Source organism: Musa acuminata, chromosome BXJ3-10 (genome assembly GCF_036884655.1).
Source record: "Musa acuminata AAA Group cultivar baxijiao chromosome BXJ3-10, Cavendish_Baxijiao_AAA, whole genome shotgun sequence".
Classification (NCBI taxonomy): Eukaryota; Viridiplantae; Streptophyta; class Magnoliopsida; order Zingiberales; family Musaceae; genus Musa; species Musa acuminata.
In genome coordinates, this window is record NC_088358.1 from 29,046,677 (window position 1) to 29,065,443 (window position 18,767).

General features: G+C 43.9%; 2 protein-coding genes across 6 annotated transcripts; one reads left to right on the forward strand and one right to left on the reverse strand.

The window, feature by feature from the left end:
- Positions 1–3,295: 3,295 nt before the first annotated feature.
- On the reverse strand, positions 3,296–5,631 carry LOC135650648 (cyclin-D4-1-like). Its single transcript, XM_065170143.1, has 6 exons — positions 5,072–5,631; positions 4,632–4,718; positions 4,452–4,550; positions 4,159–4,360; positions 3,933–4,057; positions 3,296–3,846 (listed from the first exon to the last, which is right to left on the reverse strand). The coding sequence occupies exons 1-6, from the start codon at positions 5,393–5,395 to the stop codon at positions 3,619–3,621; spliced, it is 1,065 nt and encodes a 354-aa protein (XP_065026215.1). The 5' UTR covers positions 5,396–5,631; the 3' UTR covers positions 3,296–3,618.
- A 710-nt stretch (positions 5,632–6,341) lies between these two features.
- LOC103968667 (protein CutA 1, chloroplastic) lies at positions 6,342–17,598 on the forward strand. 5 transcript variants are annotated; one of them, XM_018818748.2, is made up of 7 exons: positions 6,459–6,526; positions 6,658–6,728; positions 7,608–7,723; positions 15,735–15,797; positions 17,054–17,085; positions 17,165–17,259; positions 17,339–17,598. In XM_018818748.2, the coding sequence occupies exons 3-7, from the start codon at positions 7,657–7,659 to the stop codon at positions 17,421–17,423; spliced, it is 342 nt and encodes a 113-aa protein (XP_018674293.1). In that variant the 5' UTR covers positions 6,459–6,526; positions 6,658–6,728; positions 7,608–7,656; the 3' UTR covers positions 17,424–17,598. The 5 variants fall into 5 exon arrangements, with proteins under 5 accessions (XP_009380231.2, XP_009380232.2, XP_009380233.1 ...); XM_009381956.3 differs by lacking the exon at positions 6,658–6,728 and having other exon boundaries at positions 6,342–6,598; XM_009381957.3 differs by lacking the exon at positions 6,658–6,728 and having other exon boundaries at positions 6,342–6,526.
- Positions 17,599–18,767: the final 1,169 nt, after the last annotated feature.

An 18,767-nucleotide genomic window follows, 5' to 3' on the forward strand; every position in this document is an offset into this window, starting at 1 on the left:
ATGAGGACCTACAAAATATTGTATACTAAGCAGTGGTGATATATTGCATGACGCATATGATAGAAGAGGATATGGAGCATTAGTTTAAGTAGGCATGCCATGGAACCTAACCTACCAAATACTATGGCTTATATGGGATTGATTGCATGGCTCCTTGCTTATGGTTGGAGGGAATAAAGACAAATGTTGGATAGAAGGAGCCCCTCCATTCAAAGTCTACTTAATATGAAGTTCTTTTATGGGCATTATTGTTAGTTCTTTAATCAAATCATTTGGTGTATCTCATCAATTGTTTTAATTATTTGAATGATTGTTTTCGTGTGTTTGGTCCTACGTGCCTCCTCTTATAATGTCACAAAATTTATGGAGCTTATAATGTCTTTAATGTTGTTTTGGATGCTCGATCATTTATAGTATTACTATACCTCCTCTATTATCACAGATTAATTATTCGTTAGTATGAATTTAATTTATGATGTGTTTGAAAGTCTTTAGTCAAATAAGTATTTCACATAGAGTGATAATGATTAGTGATAATGTACTTATTTAGCTCTTTTAGAAGAAGAAAGCTTTGATGCTTCGTATAATTAAATATATATAATTGATTTGATTTGTGTCTCAATCAAAAATAAAAAAAATATATTAAATTTCTTAATAATGTAAATGCGGCTAAAGCGAGACAAATGTCTCATCTAAAAATTTAAGTTTGTAAATAATATTATTATGATAAAAAAAATTAAGATGATATCATATATATATATATATATATATATATATATATATATATAATATTCAACTAACATAAATTTCACATATTGAGTTGAGATATTTATCATCCACATGCGAACGAAAGTGTGAGGAATATGAAATTATAGATCATGTATCGTTTAAAACCCTAACCTAAGCTCTTAGATGGAATGATGTTGATGGCAATTATTTTGAATATTTTTTTGCCTTTATTACTTTGAAGATTAAATTACCATATACTGTTTCCGACAACTCTTCGTCTCTCGGTTCGGGCGTCGCGATGGACGGAATGGGCCACAGCCAGCGCACCTCCACGCCGCAGTTTGACTCAGAGGCTGCGTTGCGTGGGGCCATCAAAACGCTTTGGGCGAAACCACGGGAGGAAGACGAGAGAACGGCAGCTCGCGGAAAGAGACGACATACGTGGAGCGCCTGCTCGTCCTCGAAACACTGAGACACGCAATCCACGGAGATCACACGAAAGAAGACGAACGATGAATAGACACACGAAAGCAACACAGTGATGGATGGGTTGACGAGGTCGAGGCGCGAACGTACCGCGAATCCGAAACGGGACAGAATCGTACGGTCCAGATGTGCTGCAGGGGGTGATGGGGACGCCACAGAGACGTTGGATCCGATCTCTTCGTCACGTGTCGTGCTTATGGGCCGGGCTTGGCAAAATAAAAGCACTCTTTGGGACCCATAATCAACCCAATTAATGAAATGGACCGTTGCATAGAGAGAGAGAGAGAGAGAGAGAGAGAGAGATCGAACAGTACGACTCTGTGTTTGACGTGATCTCTACGATGTATGAGCCGTAATGTACAGCAGACACATCAATTCTGCAAACTGCTCACAGCCACACGGCGCAGGCTGTCGAGGAAATAACTCTCACGTCCTTCCCACCAACTCCTTTGCCTTCTTCCCCCACCCAAGCCAACGCGACTGTAAGCGAACCAGCACTGCTGCTCGTCCTCCTCCAACCTCACCATGGCCCCTCTCCTCTACCATCAAGAACAAACAAGAGCTGTGGGGTGATTGGTGCTTCCGAGATACCTTTGGCAGTGTCCCAGGCCAATAATCGTTTTGGACATTGAAGATGCTCGTTTGTGTTTGATCCTGGTAGCAATGCATTAGTTGTTGATGCGCGTGACTCTCAGTATATGATGGTCCACCCAGGAAGATGGGAGACGGGCCACCTTATATCATACTCTCTCTCTCTCTCTCTCTCTCTCTCTCTCTATATATATATATATATATATATATATATATATATGATGCACACTCGGTTTAATCTTCAAAGGCTTTTGTTATAATGATGTTTGGGTGTTGGACTCAGTGAAGAGTGAAAAGATTGTATAAACTAGTCATTTATTTCGATCCTTTAATGATATGGTGGTATAGCAGTGCAGTGCAGTGCAGAAGAGATGAGAAAGAAAGATCCCTTACAGAGTCAGCTGCGTGTTACAGTTCAAAGGCTCTCTAATCAATGCTTCTGTATCTTATCTCTTATGATTCTGCGCTGACACTCTTTCCTTTTATCTATTAAATTTTAGAGGTGATAAGAACTCAGCAGACTTCCCATCTGCTCTCTCTTTCATGTTTTTGTTTTTGTTTTTTGTGAAAACAAAAACATTTTGAAAGATTCAGTCACCCATCCTATCGACATCAAATCATTCCTAATAACTTTTGTTTTCGTTTCCTTGGTTTTGCATTCCCCTCGGCAACAGTGAGCCAGTGGCTGGGAAGTGGGGACAAAGGTAGTGATGAAGCTCTATCCCCCCCCCCCCACCAACATGACAGTTCCCCATGGGATTGCACACAAGTTCCCTTTTCCCAGTTATCAAGAAAGTAATTTCTCTTTGGTCCCTTTCATGGACTTGCAAGGAGCCAAATTCTCGATTTCATGGCTCACAAGGGAGGCCTGTCACAGACAGCATCGGCTAACATCGGCACACACGCCATAGTATGTGACCCGCAGGCAAAGAGCTCTGCAAATGGAATGGGGCCATTCATCGTCAGAGCTTCTCGTTTCAAACTTGCTCGGATCATGACCTGACCTCAACTTCGCCATGAGAGAGCCACAGGATCCTCGCGAGCATTGCTTTCACATGCAGGGAACTGAAGGCATTTACAGTACTGCACGTAAAGTGCAGTGCCATTATGGTACTTAGTGTTTTTAACTGGTGCTAAAAGCTCTCGGGCACACAAGATTGGGTGTGAGCAAGTACTTAATCCTTGTCTGCATGTGATGCAGGTGAAACAAAAGCGAAGGAATGGCAAGCCATGAGGGGAATAATTCCATGGTCATATTTGGACTGGAACCTGAAACTTCCAAGAGGTCCCCCATCCCTCTCCCACCACTCCTCCCTGTGAATATTTATTCTCCGTCTGTATGCTGCCATCCCAAGATCTGTACTGAACAGTGGGCTCTGCCTTCATGTCACAGGGGACAGCAAATCCAAGAATCTCAGCAGACACATAGTCAAACAGTGCAAGGACATCACCAAAATACATGTACAGGAGGTAGAAATCTGATGCATGACACAGATTTTATTGAAACAAAGCAACAGTTTTAAGAAGAAAAGCAGAGCTAGATGACCATATTTCCCTCAATTCTTGTAGCAATCTCTGTCTCTCCCACAAAATAAGACTTCCAGCCCGATCTATCTCATTATCTTACTGTAAGAATGTTGATTTGGTCAGGTGCATTCATGGGAAAGCATGAGCTTAGCATTCTCAACTCATTTATTTCCCTTTTCCTCATCTACTGATCCTGGCCACGACGACAAGGAGGTTCACTGACAAATTAAATCGACTGGGAAAACCTATCAAAGAGATGAACACCACAGACGATGCCTTCTTCTCTCATGAAGTTGATGCTCTGTTTGGTTTCCTCCTCTTGGCAGCTGGAGAGGAATGGTCGCAGTTTGCATGTGACCCAACTGCTGTGTCATCGCTCTTATAGCTCAGACATGCAGCATCCAGCACCCCGATCGGGCTCTTTGGCACAGCGGAAACTGATGTACTGGCATATGTCCCGTTCTTCATCAATGCCATCTCTTGAATCACTTCATGACACCTCAAAACTCTCTCCTGAATCCATTGCAGAAAACTGAGGTCTTTTGACGTAAATAGCATTTGCTCAATGAAGCACTGCGTAGCAGATGAACAACCCTTACCTTATTTACATGGATGCAGCAGCAAGCTAAAGCCTTGTCGATCTCCAGAAATTGAATCTCTTTCGAGGCTGATAGTGCTACTGCTGCAGCAATCTCGGAAGGTCTGAACTCCAGGAAATCAACCCCTGCAATTGTTGAATTATAGCCACACTCTCATGTTAGGCTTGCCATCTGATCTAAATGTCCCTCACAGTTGCTCAGAAACATGCGACTCCAGATCACTGACCTCTAACAGTGGCCAAAACGAGGGCGATGGAGCGAGAAATTAATGAGCCATCAGGTGAATTTGCATCATGAAATTTACACAGAAAGTAAACAATGAATGAGAAAGGTGTGACCGCTTGCATCCTCCACTTGAGGGTGCTAAGCACTAGAAGCTCCATCCTCTGTATGGTCCTGGCTTCAAATACGTATTTTGCCTCTCCTACCTGTTTGTGCGGACACAAATCACTGATCAGCAATAAAAAGTTGCAGTCCAAGATTACCATCTACACAAACAGTTTTGATGTCTTGTTTAACCTGTAAATCTATAGAGAAAGGGGCCTCAGTTTCCTCCACCTTGGCAGCGAGAGATAAGCAGGCCACTGATAACAACTGTGTCATCCAGGCCTTACCTTGCTGGAAATGGAGTCATAGGAGCATGACGCATTGTTACATGAATCACATTAAAGAAGCAAGTACCTCAGTAATTTTTCTTACCGGAAGTTCGTAAGAGGAGAAGAATCGATCCAAGTAATTTGCAGACAGATAGGCAGTCAGAGGTCCAAAGTTGTAATGTTCATGAACCTGTCAATGCAGGAACGAAAACTATGTAATTACAAGGTGGAGAAGCTCTCAGGTAAAAGAGACATGTAGGAAGAAGAAAAAGCATCAAGAGCGTGTAGATATGGGGGAAGAGAAAATGAATCCATTGTCATACTGATAAAAAGGATGGCTTTTGACTGTTCTAGGCACAAATAACATCAGATGCATCACAATGAAAGATAAGAAGTAAGAACTGTAATCGGTTAAATCAATGGTCTCAGGGATCGAATGTCGATCAATCAAATCTGTCAGAGAAACCATCGTACTGAGAAATCCAGAAATTGGAAGATGTAGGAGACTGAAAAAGCATGGAAACAAAGAACAACTCAACCCACCCTCTGAATCCAGTCGATGGCATCATTCCTCACCGCCAGGTCCAGCTGCCCCCTCAGCAGCCTCTCGGCATAGTTTCCCTGAGGGAGATGCTGCAACTCCCTCTCGACCAGCGAGGCGATGCAATCCTCCGACAGCAAGGCAGAATCCATCAGAAAGCCCCCATAAAAATCGCTCCTTTTGCCAGGGAAATGCCCGAGGACACGCCTTTCGACTTCTCCTTCGGGGTCCTGCTCTTGCTCCTCCCTCTCATCGAACCCCAGGACGCTGTTGCTGTCTTCTGGGCAGAGGAGGATGGAGGAACCACACTCATAGCTAATGCCCATGTCAAATAAATCAAAAGCTGCAGAGGCTGACACAGAGTAAGGCCGTTCTTCCTCTTCTACTCCTCAAAATGCTCTTTTTAGAGACAGACGCAGAGACAGAGAACGAAGCCTAAAGGAAGGGACATTTCATGTCATTGGTCTTCGGTGAAGAAGAAGTTGACATTGCGGAGGCAGAGGAAGATGGAGGATGAAAGAAAGTGTCCTAGTTAAGTGCAGTGGAAGAGGAGGGCAGAAGAGAGTGAAGAGACTTATAAAGGAGCAGCCCTGTGCTAGCTTTGTCCAAGTAAATGATGATGCCAATAACATGGGGTTGGAAAGAGGAGATTATTGATTGATTTGACATCAATGCATGGTGTCTCAGTAGATAAAAGGCATGATTTAGTAATTCTCCTTCACATATATCATACAATTCTTTTTATGAGGTAACACGAACTCAATGATTGTTAGCGATATACCACATGACTTGATAATTACAAGGAAGAACTTGAATGGGGCATTATACATATATATATATAACAAAATTAGAATCTATATTTATCTTTTTGGTAAACCATATATATTTGTAAATATGCAAAAGAATAATTATCATTCCAAATCTCAGTCTGGAATTCATAAATCTTTCAATAAATTTATCCAGAAAATATAATTAGTTATCTTAAACTATATTAATATTAGTTCATTTGAATTGATACCACTTATGTTTACAGGATATTAAGTATAAAAATTTAATTTTAACTAACAATAATAATAAAATACATGCATATGCTGAACTTAAATTTAGAGGATTAAATACCAAAATCACCCACCGAGAGGGATGTATATGTCAATTTGCTCTCTCTCTCTCTCGATATATATATATATATATATTAAATTATATATATATATATATATATATATATATATATATATATATATATATGATTTATTTATACATACTAAAGAAATATAAGGAGAGGGTGAGAAAGAGATGTCACTCCAAAGCTGTTCGCGAGCCTTCTGGGCGTTCTCCTCCTCCACGACTCCCACTCGCCGCACCCCGTCGGCGGCACCGAAGCTTCTTCGACGCCGAGCTCCTCTCGTTGGGGCACTCTCTTCTTTGTGCCTCGGCAGTATTTACGCCATCGCTTGCAGGTCCGCAGCCCGCTTCTGTTTCGTCGCGCAAAACCCTAATTCCCCGATCTGGGATCCGATACCTGGAGAATGGTCCTTTGTTTTTCCCATTCCTGTTTCTTGTCAACCCATCTTCGATTTTGGATTGGTAGGTTTTGTTGAAGTATCTGCTTATAATGTGGTAACATGGGGATCTTGATGCCTGGATTCTGGTAGTCTAAAGGTACGTTAGAATCTAGATGATATGTGTGGTACTGTCACATGATGATCTGCGAGATCATTCTTGCTGTCGGAACTTTGATGATTATGTATTCTTTTACATCATATGATATTGATTCTTGAGAATAAGCTCATTGATGTTCTTTGTAGTGTTTCAAGAAACAAATTATAGTTGTTCGGTGTTGTCGTCTCCAATTGAAACCTGTTTGTTTCACCTGTTTGAGTGAATGCTATTATGGAGGCACTTTGTCCTCCATGATTTGTCCGAAAAGGAATATATTAATTTCTTGATGAATTCTATTTAACTGAGATATCTATGTTTTACCTGTTTGAGTGAATGCTAAAAGGAGTCGCTGACATCCAGAATTGTCCAAAATGCTAGAATGATTCTTGCAACTCAGTGCAGGCTTCTAGTTGACGTTGGTATCTTGTTCAGGCTTGATGGGAGTCATGGGGCATATTGTGTTTCCTCGGCAGGCGAGGCCTTCCGTTCTTGCATCTTGTACGGGCTTGCCAGGTCCATTTTTTTGGTTGGGAAAAGCCTGTCCCCTTTATCAGTACTAGCTATGAACACTAGCTGTGAGCTGGGACTTGGTTCTATCATCTACGTGAGATGAGGACATGTTTATTAGAATTTTTCCAGCATACGGGATCACAATGTAGGTTTCAGTCTGGTACCCAAGTAAGACATTCTCTTTGGTTGTTAATAACATAAGGTTGCAACGTTATCTTTTTTTTTTTTGTTCATGTGTCTTCCCATGAACAGGTCATTTAACCAGTAGGAGCATTCTGTTATGGATTCAGATTTTCTGTCATATTTCTTTTCATTTCCTTTGACACTGTTTCCTTCTGCTGCTCATGTATGGTGTTGGCAAATCTGCAGGTCAAAGTTTGTTAACCAACCATCCACCAGAGGTCTTCACTCTACTGGAATGGAGGGTGCTTTAACGACTGTTCCATCCATTGTTGTTTATGTTACTGTTCCAAACAAAGAAGCAGGTTCTTTTTTATCTTTTAGAGCGTGCTTTACTTCTCATTCCTAATTTGCTAAAGCAGCCTTTTAGCAAATGTATATAATATTACAAGTTACATTTTTTGTTTGGAGGTTTTGTTGATCCATGCAGTTAGGGCTACATTGTTTACTTTTTGGTGCCTTTTATTCATTATTAAAAAAAGTCCAGATAGGTTTGTGCCCCCTATCAGAGAAATGCCTCCTCACTTATTGACTTGAACGAACGACGTTTAGAGTGAACCTAAGGCATTCACTGAATAAGGTGGATACTTCTTATCCTAGTTGGATGAAATGAAAGATATTGTTGATGAATAGATGTCTTAATCATAAACATCATAGAAATAGACGGCGAGTTACTGATCCGAATGATCAGGTCGTGTAGGACCAAGGTCCAAATCTCTCAGTTTATTTAGGATGCGTCAGCTGCATACGTCACAACACTTGGAATTGACACCTCGTAATGATAAATGACATGGCTCCCCATGACCTTATCTTGGATTATTAATACTTCTATCATTCCATCCCCATAGGGACAGAGAACCCTTCTCTTTCTTGGTTGTGCTACCGGGGACTCCAAGAAAGTCAGAACAAGAGAACATTCATCTTGGGGTAGAAGCATCACCAAAAGTGAACCAACCCCTTGGACTGCTATGAAAAATGCAATTTTAAGTAGCCCAATCTAATCCAAAATTTTTACCTTCTTGGGCATGTCTAGCATATTTTCACAATCACAAAATCACTATAACTAACTTGCAGAAGTTGGATCAATCCTTGTTCATACATGGGTTTCTTTTTTATGAAATGAACTACTTCAAATAGGTTCATTGCTTGGTCCAGAATACAGTTAATCCGACATGAGCTCCGAGTATTTTGGATTCACTAGAAGATGACTATAAGATAAATATTGTTTTCTAGCTGCATCTTATGAACCCACTATAACATGATTATGACATAAGTGTTCCTTGGTTGCTGCATCTAAACTGTTTGTTTGGCAAATGATGAGTCCTGAACAACCTTTCCAGTTATTGCTATCTCATGAAATTTTGTCTACTTACCCAAATCCTTCATGATGGACTTTACATTCATCCTCCATGATTTATTAGTGCCCTGTGTTTTGTTCATGCAAAAGCTTAATCACATTAAGAGATCATCTCTCAGACCTGCAGAATATATGCTACTTGTGCCATCATTATATCCCTTTCAATCAGTATTTTGTTTGGTATAGTCATTCCTCATTCATTAGCTGCATTGTTCATTAGCTTGTGACTATTTGTGGAAACTGTTGTTATTTAATTTTTTAGATGTTACTAGTGCATTTTGGAGTGGAGAACTCATGACAAGATGGAGATATGATATTTCAAATTCTAAACCATGATGTTGAGTACACCATTAATGTCATAAGGCACTTGGGCATTTGCCTAGGCACCCAAGCGAGGCGAGGCTCGAGCGCCTCAATTTGAGTTCGGGTGGCTGTCAGCCAAGGTGCACGCTTGAGCCCAAGCATCAGGAGGCTCAAGAGTGTGCTTGAACCAAGTGAAAATTGGTTAGGAGATTGGGTTGGCTTTCATCTGGTTCAATTAAGCCATATAGCATTTCATCTGGATTGATCTAGATGAGCCTCTCCCACCCAAACCCCCCTCGTCGCATGAAACCATTCTTTCTTCTCACTTGGCGAACGTAGTATCTTCCTCCTACGGCGTGTGCAAAGGCGGCCCTCCAACGATCTGTCACGGACAAACTTCTAAACAAGGTGTTTGATGTAATGCTTATGTATGTCCGTGTCGTTTGGCATGTTCATGCCTTGTACAACATGTAAAGGGGCGGCCGAAGGCTTATAAGTCCCATTTTAGTTGGGTTGGTGGCCTCTTTAGGCTTGTAAATAAAGGTTGTGTCATGTAGACACGTGCGAGAGCTTTTCGGTCTGTAATGGACCATTTTACCCTTTGTTGTGCCACTGTTCAGAGCTTGTAAAGTCTGTTTGTAATTTGCATTGTCTATGAAGTGTTTTTCGGAGATGTTTGCTTGTGGATCCCGTTGGAGGCGTTCTCTCTAACCCGTTCTCTCTTTTGGTGGTCCTAAGGGACAATGGGAGGCTTCGGGGAGGCTGACCTTTGCGGACGGACGCGCGAGGGTGCCGCACGACTTAGGCAAATCCAGCTAAGTCCGTGTCATATGGTATCAGAGCGGGACAAGCACTCATAGAAACACTTGACATGCAAACGTGGGGGACCTAGCGGTGCTGCCTTGAGGGCAGTCAGCACATGCGCCACCGTTTGAGGGAAAACGGGCATGGAGATGTAGGGAAAAGAGTCGCTCAGAGGAGCGGGCATCTGAGATTGGCATTCAGAGGAATGGCCAACCCTTCGCGCAAGAGGCACCACGAGAACAGGCAAGCTTGGAAGAATCTGGAGCGCACAAAGGTTGGGATGGCTGAGTTTGAGCTACGGCTCAACGTTGACAACTTTACTTGATGGTGCTCAAGGCAAGCGAGGCGCTTGGCAAAAGGACGAGACCATGCAAAGTGGAATGAGTTGCTCAGCGACCGAAAGAGTTGTGCAAAGCTCACAGAGGTGAGGGGAATTGCTAACTCGAAGAATTCGGTACTCATGCATGGGCTTGTATGCGGACGATGGATTGTTCGTGGCCATCCCAAGGCGACCGAGACTCGGTGCCATGGATCATTGAAACTTTCTCTTCGGCATGCGAAGGATACGTCCGGAGGAGGCTGAAGTGTGCAACGAGTTCAGCATGTTGCTAGGCCTGGAGGGGTGCAGCGGTGGCTGTATTGACGTGGAGGCGCAATCTAGCAAGTGCGTTTGCAAGAGGCAGAACAATGCGTTTGTTCAGCAGATCGGAGTAGTCCAAGGGGATGGTGGTCTCCGAAACGAAGAGAGATGTTGCTCCAACGGGACAGTTATCCAGGAGGGATAAGTCTCGGCACTCCAGAGGGAGAGTCATGTGAGACGGACTTCACATGTTGAGGAGGAGTACATCACAAACAACAACTCCACGAAGCTCAATGGACTGACTGAGCAAGCAGCGAGGAGTCGTCGCATGATCTCGCTTGAGAGAATGCATTGGTGGATGCATTGTGAGATTAAGTGGGGGAGCAATCCAAAGCAACTCAAATGGAGGCACACTTGGAGTCGATATGGAGATCGGACTCAAGGGAGGGCTGACCCGTGGAATGGTGGGCACGAGGGCCACCATCGACTCAATGTAAAAAACGAGGAGCGGAGCAACTCGGGTGTAACTTGGCGAAGTACCCAAGCCGCATGAAGGGAGCCAGCATAGAAGTTGGAACATGGAGCAGAGGCACAGTGCTTTCCCTAGACAGAGGTCAAGGACATGAACTCTTGCAGAGACAGGAGTAGAATCATGCTGTTCCATGGGTCCTTCATTCTGACAGAGCGGACTCATCTTGCATGGTGCCAAAGACGAAGGGAGCTTCGGGGCACATGCACCTTATCTCGGAGGAGCATTTGATGGAGGAACTAAGGCGACTCAATTTGCGAAGGCGAAGTTGGGTTCAGAAGGCCTTAGCACGGGGCAAGAGGACGCGGAGGCGGGTACTCGTGAAGAATATGCCACAGTGTTGCCATTCAAGTTGCCATGAGGGAAGCGGTGCGCAGCGGAGATTGTGCTGGTTGGGGCAGAGGCCCAGGATCCAGACAATGGTGCACTAATTGCAGCGAAGTCGGGGGACTTCGGGAGCTACTAGGCGACGGACTGTCCTAGAGTGGTGCTTCATCTAGGTGTGACCCAAGAGTGGGTGGATGAAGGTCGATTGCCAAAGGAGCGAACAAAATCGAATGTGGAGGAGACCCTGCGATGTATTGGCAGAGGCCACACATGGAGGGTTCACAATTCGAGTTTATTCCACAAGGATCAGAATGCAATGGAGATGTCACCAGGAGGCGACATGGTGCAGCGGATCGTGGTGGAACAGTTCGTGGCAATGCGACACACACGACACAGTCCCGGGAGGGACTAGATCATATGGAGGTATGATCGGGAGCTACTGGGAGCTCCGCTTTGGTGAACAACACGACGGCAAGAAGGGCTATGGATTCAAGGAGTGAAGGCCATGGTACCGCAGAGGCGGGTCTTCCGGGCGTGCACCGAATTTTGCATCGGATGAAAACCTTGGTCATCAGCATATGGGGGCTGGGTTCCACCAAGGGAAAAGTTCGAATGCAAGTACCAGTGAGTCCCATGAGAGGGACTTGATCATGCAGAGGTATGATCGAAGCAGCTGGAGAGTTGGACTGCTCCAGAGCTCATATTCGCTTAAGGGAGCCCGACAAGTCAGAGGACAAGGTCGAGTAAGCGAACGTTGCTACCAAGGAAGCTAAGGAGAACAGAATCGGTGCAAACCCTACAATGTGATGGCAGAGGCCATGCATGGGAGTTGCAGTCTGTCTTTCCATCGAACAAACAGACTGCTTGGAGAACACAGAGGTGTTGAAGCAGGAGGTCGAAAGGGGCGAGGAAGCGACGACAAGTCCAGAGGGACTTAGCTACCCAAAATCAAGCAATCAGTGAGAATGGAGGTGGACTCAGAGGAGTGTCACGAAGGCATATCTACTGATTGTGAAGAAAAGGGATGTAGATGCGAGGCGACGGATAGTAGGGCCATGGGCATGGCAGCGCCATGGTACCGCAGAGGCGGGACTTCCGTCAAAGTCATTGATCCCTTGCTCTCACGGAGGGAGAGCGCTTGGTCGTGAAAGGGGCTGAGGAGGTGGAGCATGCAGAGGCAATCTCCAAGTACCGAGACAAGGCTGAAGGGCAGAGGCCAAGAAACTTCGTAAGACCGGTGTCAACAAGTTTCTCATCAAGATGGCCGTAAGTGAAGGACTTCGGGTCATGCAAGAGTGCACGACCAAGGAACGAAGCAAGCAGTACGCGGTGCTGTACCTTTGCTACTCAGTGTAGTAGGCGGCAGGGTTGATGGAGAAGACGGTACAATCCCAGAGGCGACCTCATCTATCAGAGAATTACTCCAAGTTGGGGTGAAAACTTCCTGCATTCCAGAAGTTCAATGGCATTGAGAAGGTGAATCACAGTAGCTAACTCAACGCAAGGAGTGCAAACACTTCAAGTGCTTCAGAAGTGTGAGCAAAGAGCAGGCGAAGGCCAGTAACCAGCTCGATGCATGAAGTACAACCTCGAGGAGGCGGGCGAAGTCAAGTAACCTTTGCCTTCTCAACTCTTAAGAGAATGGGCGAAACCGAGTACCCCAGTTCTCTTATCTATCCAGCAGAGGAGCTCTGCACAAGTTCAAAGACCCTTCGAAGATAATGGAAGACAATAGTTGTCAAATCCTCACCAACGGTGATCAGTGCTACTGAGAGTAGATTGTCCGCTTCATTTCCCAACGAAATGCCAATCGAAAGCGGAAGTGATGCGAACCTACTTGGATGTGACAACTAACTGAAAGAAGAGTCAATGAGCAGATTTTGTGGAGGAAGGACCCAAAACTTCAGAAGTTTGCGAGGCGATGCTCGTTAAAGCTCCAACAAGCATCCACCCAGTTCAAGCAGCATGTGGAAATTTTGAGAAACTGGCGCAGTAAGAATGGTCTTTTCCTTCATTTGGTGGATCCGCAGGAATCAACGAGGATCAACACAACTCAGCCAACCCCACACCAGAGTAAGAGTCATTGGCGAGTAGAAGCAGCATGGCGGATCAAAGGTTCGACTACTCAAAAAGAGCAGCGGAGAGCAGCTGGGAGCCAGGAGGCGCATTGCAGCTGGAGCAGAAGATTGAAGACTCAGCAAAGGCGAAGAGTTGCAGTGTTCACAAAGGCTTCGACGAGGACGTCGAAGGGATAAGTGGGGGAGAATGTCACGGACAAACTTCTAAACAAGGTGTTTGATGTAATGCTTATGTATGTCCGTGTCGTTTGGCATGTTCATGCCTTGTACAACATGTAAAGGGGCGGCCGAAGGCTTATAAGTCCCATTTTAGTTGGGTTGGTGGCCTCTTTAGGCTTGTAAATAAAGGTTGTGTCATGTAGACACGTGCGAGAGCTTTTCGGTCTGTAATGGACCATTTTACCCTTTGTTGTGCCACTGTTCAGAGCTTGTAAAGTCTGTTTGTAATTTGCATTGTCTATGAAGTGTTTTTCGGAGATGTTTGCTTGTGGATCCCGTTGGAGGCGTTCTCTCTAACCCGTTCTCTCTTTTGGTGGTCCTAAGGGACAATGGGAGGCTTCGGGGAGGCTGACCTTTGCGGACGGACGCGCGAGGGTGCCGCACGACTTAGGCAAATCCAGCTAAGTCCGTGTCAGATCGGCAATGACTTCTTCCTCTCATTGTAACTATATCTCCTTCTTACCCCTCATCACCCCCCCCCACCCCCACCCCCTGCATCGAGCTTTCCTGCCCACCCCCCAAATAGCTCCCCGCCTGTTTTCGTTACCCTCTCCTCCGTCGCCGACCACTCCCGTTGAGCTTCCTCAGAACCCAACAACCCCCCTCCCCCTCCTCCTCGATATCTCCCCTCCCGGTTGGCAGCACCCACCTCGCCGAACCCTTTAGCCCCCTCTCTCTCCTCTTCCTCTTTCCAAATTTAATTAAGTAATTGAATTTTAACTATCTGAAGATTTTAGTCATGGTAATTGTGTTAAAATGTTATGATAACTGGCTTAAATATTAAACTCTTAACAAACATTGCTAATTCCTTCCATGAATCTTTCGTAAGTAATCATCGCATTTATCATCTATGATTAGTAATATTTGATCGTTAGATTATTGAGGATCATGGCTGCAATGGAAATAAAGTTGATGACATGGATATGTGATAAAAAAGAAAGAGGCGAGCTTGGAAGAAGCTTTGAGATGTTATAGAAAAAAGTATTATTATTTTCCTATTGTGAAGGTTTTGTTGCCATTTTTAAATCATGTTTGGAAATGAAGAAAGAGAGGGTGAGAAAAGAAGTATGCTTTCTTCAGAAAATCATATTGATTTGTTGTTGTATTCAATCTATACTTCTTTTTGTAAGCAAACAACATTTTGATAGACATTCAACTGCATGGGTGGATGCCGAATCAAAGAGAAATCTACATTTAAATGTGCACATGTCAGACTCCAATGTGCCAATTGTCTTAACTTCGGCTTGCAAAGTGAAGGGATCATTGGGAATGTTCCCAGTCGGGACCTCCAATGCTCAAGCCATTGTCCGAAGTGGATTAAGTCTTGAGAATTTTTGTGGAAAATTGAAGAGCTTAGGGGAAAATGAAAATAAATAACCTGTCTTTTCATGAAAGAGGTATCCTTTTATAGTGTGGCCCCAAGATGGCCATACTACAAGACTACAAGTATAGGTTATCGATATTGTTGAATTGGCAACGTTGACCTGCTACAATGATGGTGGCAGTGGTGGTTGGAGTGGTGATGTAGGGTATGTCTTTGGCACAAGGCATGGCCGTGCCGCTGAGGACATCACTGCCACCTTAATGGCAAGACTGGTGGCAGTTACGGGTTGCAGACTGGGTGATGCGGGCTTAATCGATGTATGCTGCTAATGTGGCAATGGACAGCTGGCACACAACAGTCATCGATCGGAGGGGACCCATGACATACCCTAACCACTAAATGAATCACTAAATTTGTCAATTGCAACAGTTTTCACGTAATAACACAATTTCCTCATTTGTCATGCATACATGTATTGACAAGAGGGTGAAATTTCCTCTTTACACCAGTAAATGGTTAGGTCTTGTGCAAAAAGCTGATGCCACCTTCATATGTAAGTTGAGTGGACACTAATTGGCAACTATGTTGCATCTTATTTACTGATATGTATATACATGTGTGTATGCTTGTTTTAGACGATCATGTAATCAACGCGATTCCAAATGCATCTCCATGCTTTTGGACTTTTCCGAATTGTGCTTTTTTTTACTTGTATTCTAAATAACCTTCCCATTCTATGTTTATGATACTCCTTTCTGACTCTGTTCCTTCTGGATTTTGCTTGTTTAAGCACAGGCATGAAGCTTGCAGAAAGCATCATCAAGGAAAAACTTGCTGCATGCGTCAATCGAGTGCCAGGCATGTACATCACCTAATATTTTGTTGCAACATGTGACAATCCTGCTTGAAAATTTGTTTGTAGCAAGTTTTATGCTCTCATCTTGTTTTGTTAATGGTTTTTAGTTTTGGTGAATATGGCCGATTTTCAGGTCAATTGGGTGCCACAACTTACAGGATCTTATTTGACTGTAGCGACTTGTGACTGTCACTTGGAAGATTATTAGCATTTTGCCTGAACTTCTTGGGGATAACTTTCACACATTATAATATTACTATATTAGAAATCTTTTTTCTTACATAGAATTCATAATATTTTTTAAGGATAACTTCTGTTTGTTTGTTTGTTGAGATTGCACATCACATACATAACACTATTAGGCTGGATTCGCTTGGGACCCAAAGCCAAAAACTAATCCAGTAAGCTTATTGATTCAAAATGAGAAACCATATCTGACCTTGCGGGTTAGATTCAGGTTGGGGACCAAATCTATATACATTAGTGGGTATACTTACAGGATTTGACCTTGCTTGTTACTATAATTTGTGTTCAATCAATATACTGATCTCCTACATTTTTAATTTTGAAAATATATTAGAATCCATAGACACTGATTTGATTTCTCTTGGTTTAACTTGTGATGTTGCCTTCCAAGGAGCTAAATGGCAGGAAAAGGGTCCATGTAGCTAATCTCTAGTTGGGACATCACAAGCTAAATAGTACATAAATGGCAGGAAAAGGGTTCATTTAGGACTACTCAGCAGATTAAATAGTACCGAGACTAGCCATTTCAAGTTTGTCTTCCAAAACCATGTAATTTTCTGAATCTAATGTTAGTCTTGATCTTTAATTTGAATAGTCGGTTTCATCTTGGATTTGGTCTTTAATCTGGACAGTCCATAATTTGAATTGTTTTTCTATTTATTAAATTGACTGTAAAAAAGTTAGGACTTACGATTTTGTTATTGTTGGTGGTAGTGATGATTGCAAAAAGTTCAACTAAAAATATATTTGGTCCATAAGGAAGAAGAATTTCGTGTCAGTTGCTGATAGCACTTGTGTGGATAGAAAGAAAAGGGATTTATGTTTAGGGTTGCAAATAAGTTAAGCTGTTCTAGCATATCGATTATTCTTTGAAAGATGAATTGCTTCATATTTTTGTTCCTCAACAGCTTTTGCATTATTATTATTATTATTATTTCATAAATGGTACTTGGTGATTGAAACACCTTTGCTTATTTACTGCTGAAATGTGTGTGAGCATGCATGGTTGCAGGTATCGAGTCAGTTTATTGGTGGGATGGCAAGGTAGAAGTTGAATTTAATATTGGTTTTGTTTATCCTCAAAGTACAAACATACCTTTGATGTCTCTATTCAAAATGTCAGGTAGAGACGGATGCTGAGGAGCTACTCATAATCAAGACTCGGGAGTCCCTTCTCGGTGCCTTGACCCAACATGTGAAATCCAATCACGAGTACGAGTAAGTAGTTGTAGTGCCTACGATGCTGAGGAGCTACCTGAGATTGTTGGTTGACTGACAATTACCATTTTCACTGCAGCGTTCCTGAGGTCATTGCCCTGCCCATCACTGGTGGCAACGAAAAGTACCTCGAGTGGATCAAGGACAGTACCAGAGACGACTAGTCTGAATATTTTCCCTGCCTGCGCATGAACCATAACGGATTTTTGCTTCTGCTGCACTCGTATTATGTTAATTTCCCAACAGTTGTATATATATATATATATATATATATATATATATATATATATCCTTAAGATGATGAAATCCAAACACGTTTGTCCCTACAATTTCTGCTAATGTGAGCCTGACATCACATGATCCAATCAGGCTGTTATGAGAAGGAAAACAAAACTCGCCTTGACCTTGTGTAGTAAAACCATAACAGCTAATACGATCACAGGAGGAAGAGCCACATGTTGAGGAGGCTTTCATTTGGATAGTTCCATTAAACTTGAGTCTTCGAGGTACAACTTAGAACCCCAAGGACATTGCAGGAAGTGTGGTGCTACTTGTGGCGATACATGCGGGAGCAAGGTGCAACAACCCGCTCAGCCGACGACGTTAAGAAAAGTGCCGAGGATGACGGTGACGAAGGACACAGCTAACGGCGCAATCATGAGAGGCTTCATGACTCTGCCCGCCGGTGGCGCGGCGAACCCGGCGTAGCACGCAATGAAGTAGATCACCAGGGCCATGTCGGCGGCGAAGGTGAAGAAGACGGCCAAGGCGTGGAGTCGGTAGGCCAGAAGATAGTGATGGTGGGACGACGCCGACGTAGCAGCGGGTCCCAAGATCTTGATGGCGCCGGAGAGGCCGAGCTGGAGCAGCAGCGGCACGGCCGTCGCGAGGAAGCTGGTCGGTGGCGGCGTCGCTGGTGGATCGGGCTGGGATGCGGTAGCTCCTTGTGCTACTACTTCTTGCAAGCTAATGACATGTGACGACGCCATTGCTGAGAAACTGCGCATCGGTGGGCGTTGTTATATATCGGGGATGGAGGTCGCAGGGTCCCCGTCATGGCGTTACGGGGAGCAGTCGCTGAGTGGGACCTGAGCTGTCACCCACGGGCGAGGATGAGAAATTGCCGAGGTTGAGGAAGAGCGGATCCACCTGCACCCAGGTTAAGGTTGGTGGCAGCAGAAACCACTTCGATGTTTTCACATTGGGAAGAGAGGTTGATTTCGCTGCTATGTGGGAGCAACTCATCTCACGTGGGTGCATCTGGCATTAGTTTCATTGGTTTCAAACCATATGTCAAACTTGGGTACTAACAAAAGGGACCGAGGTGGCCGCCGACGTGCTGGAGATGGGGTGTCGCTGAGGTGGCCTCACGGGTGCCGTCGAAACTTGAGGGGCTGCTGCATCATCAACTCAAGCAAAAACGTCGTCTAAATTGCAATGGAATATTATGTAATATTTATGTGGGCAATTTAGAGAGTGCAGAAACAGGTTATTAAGCTAACCATAGG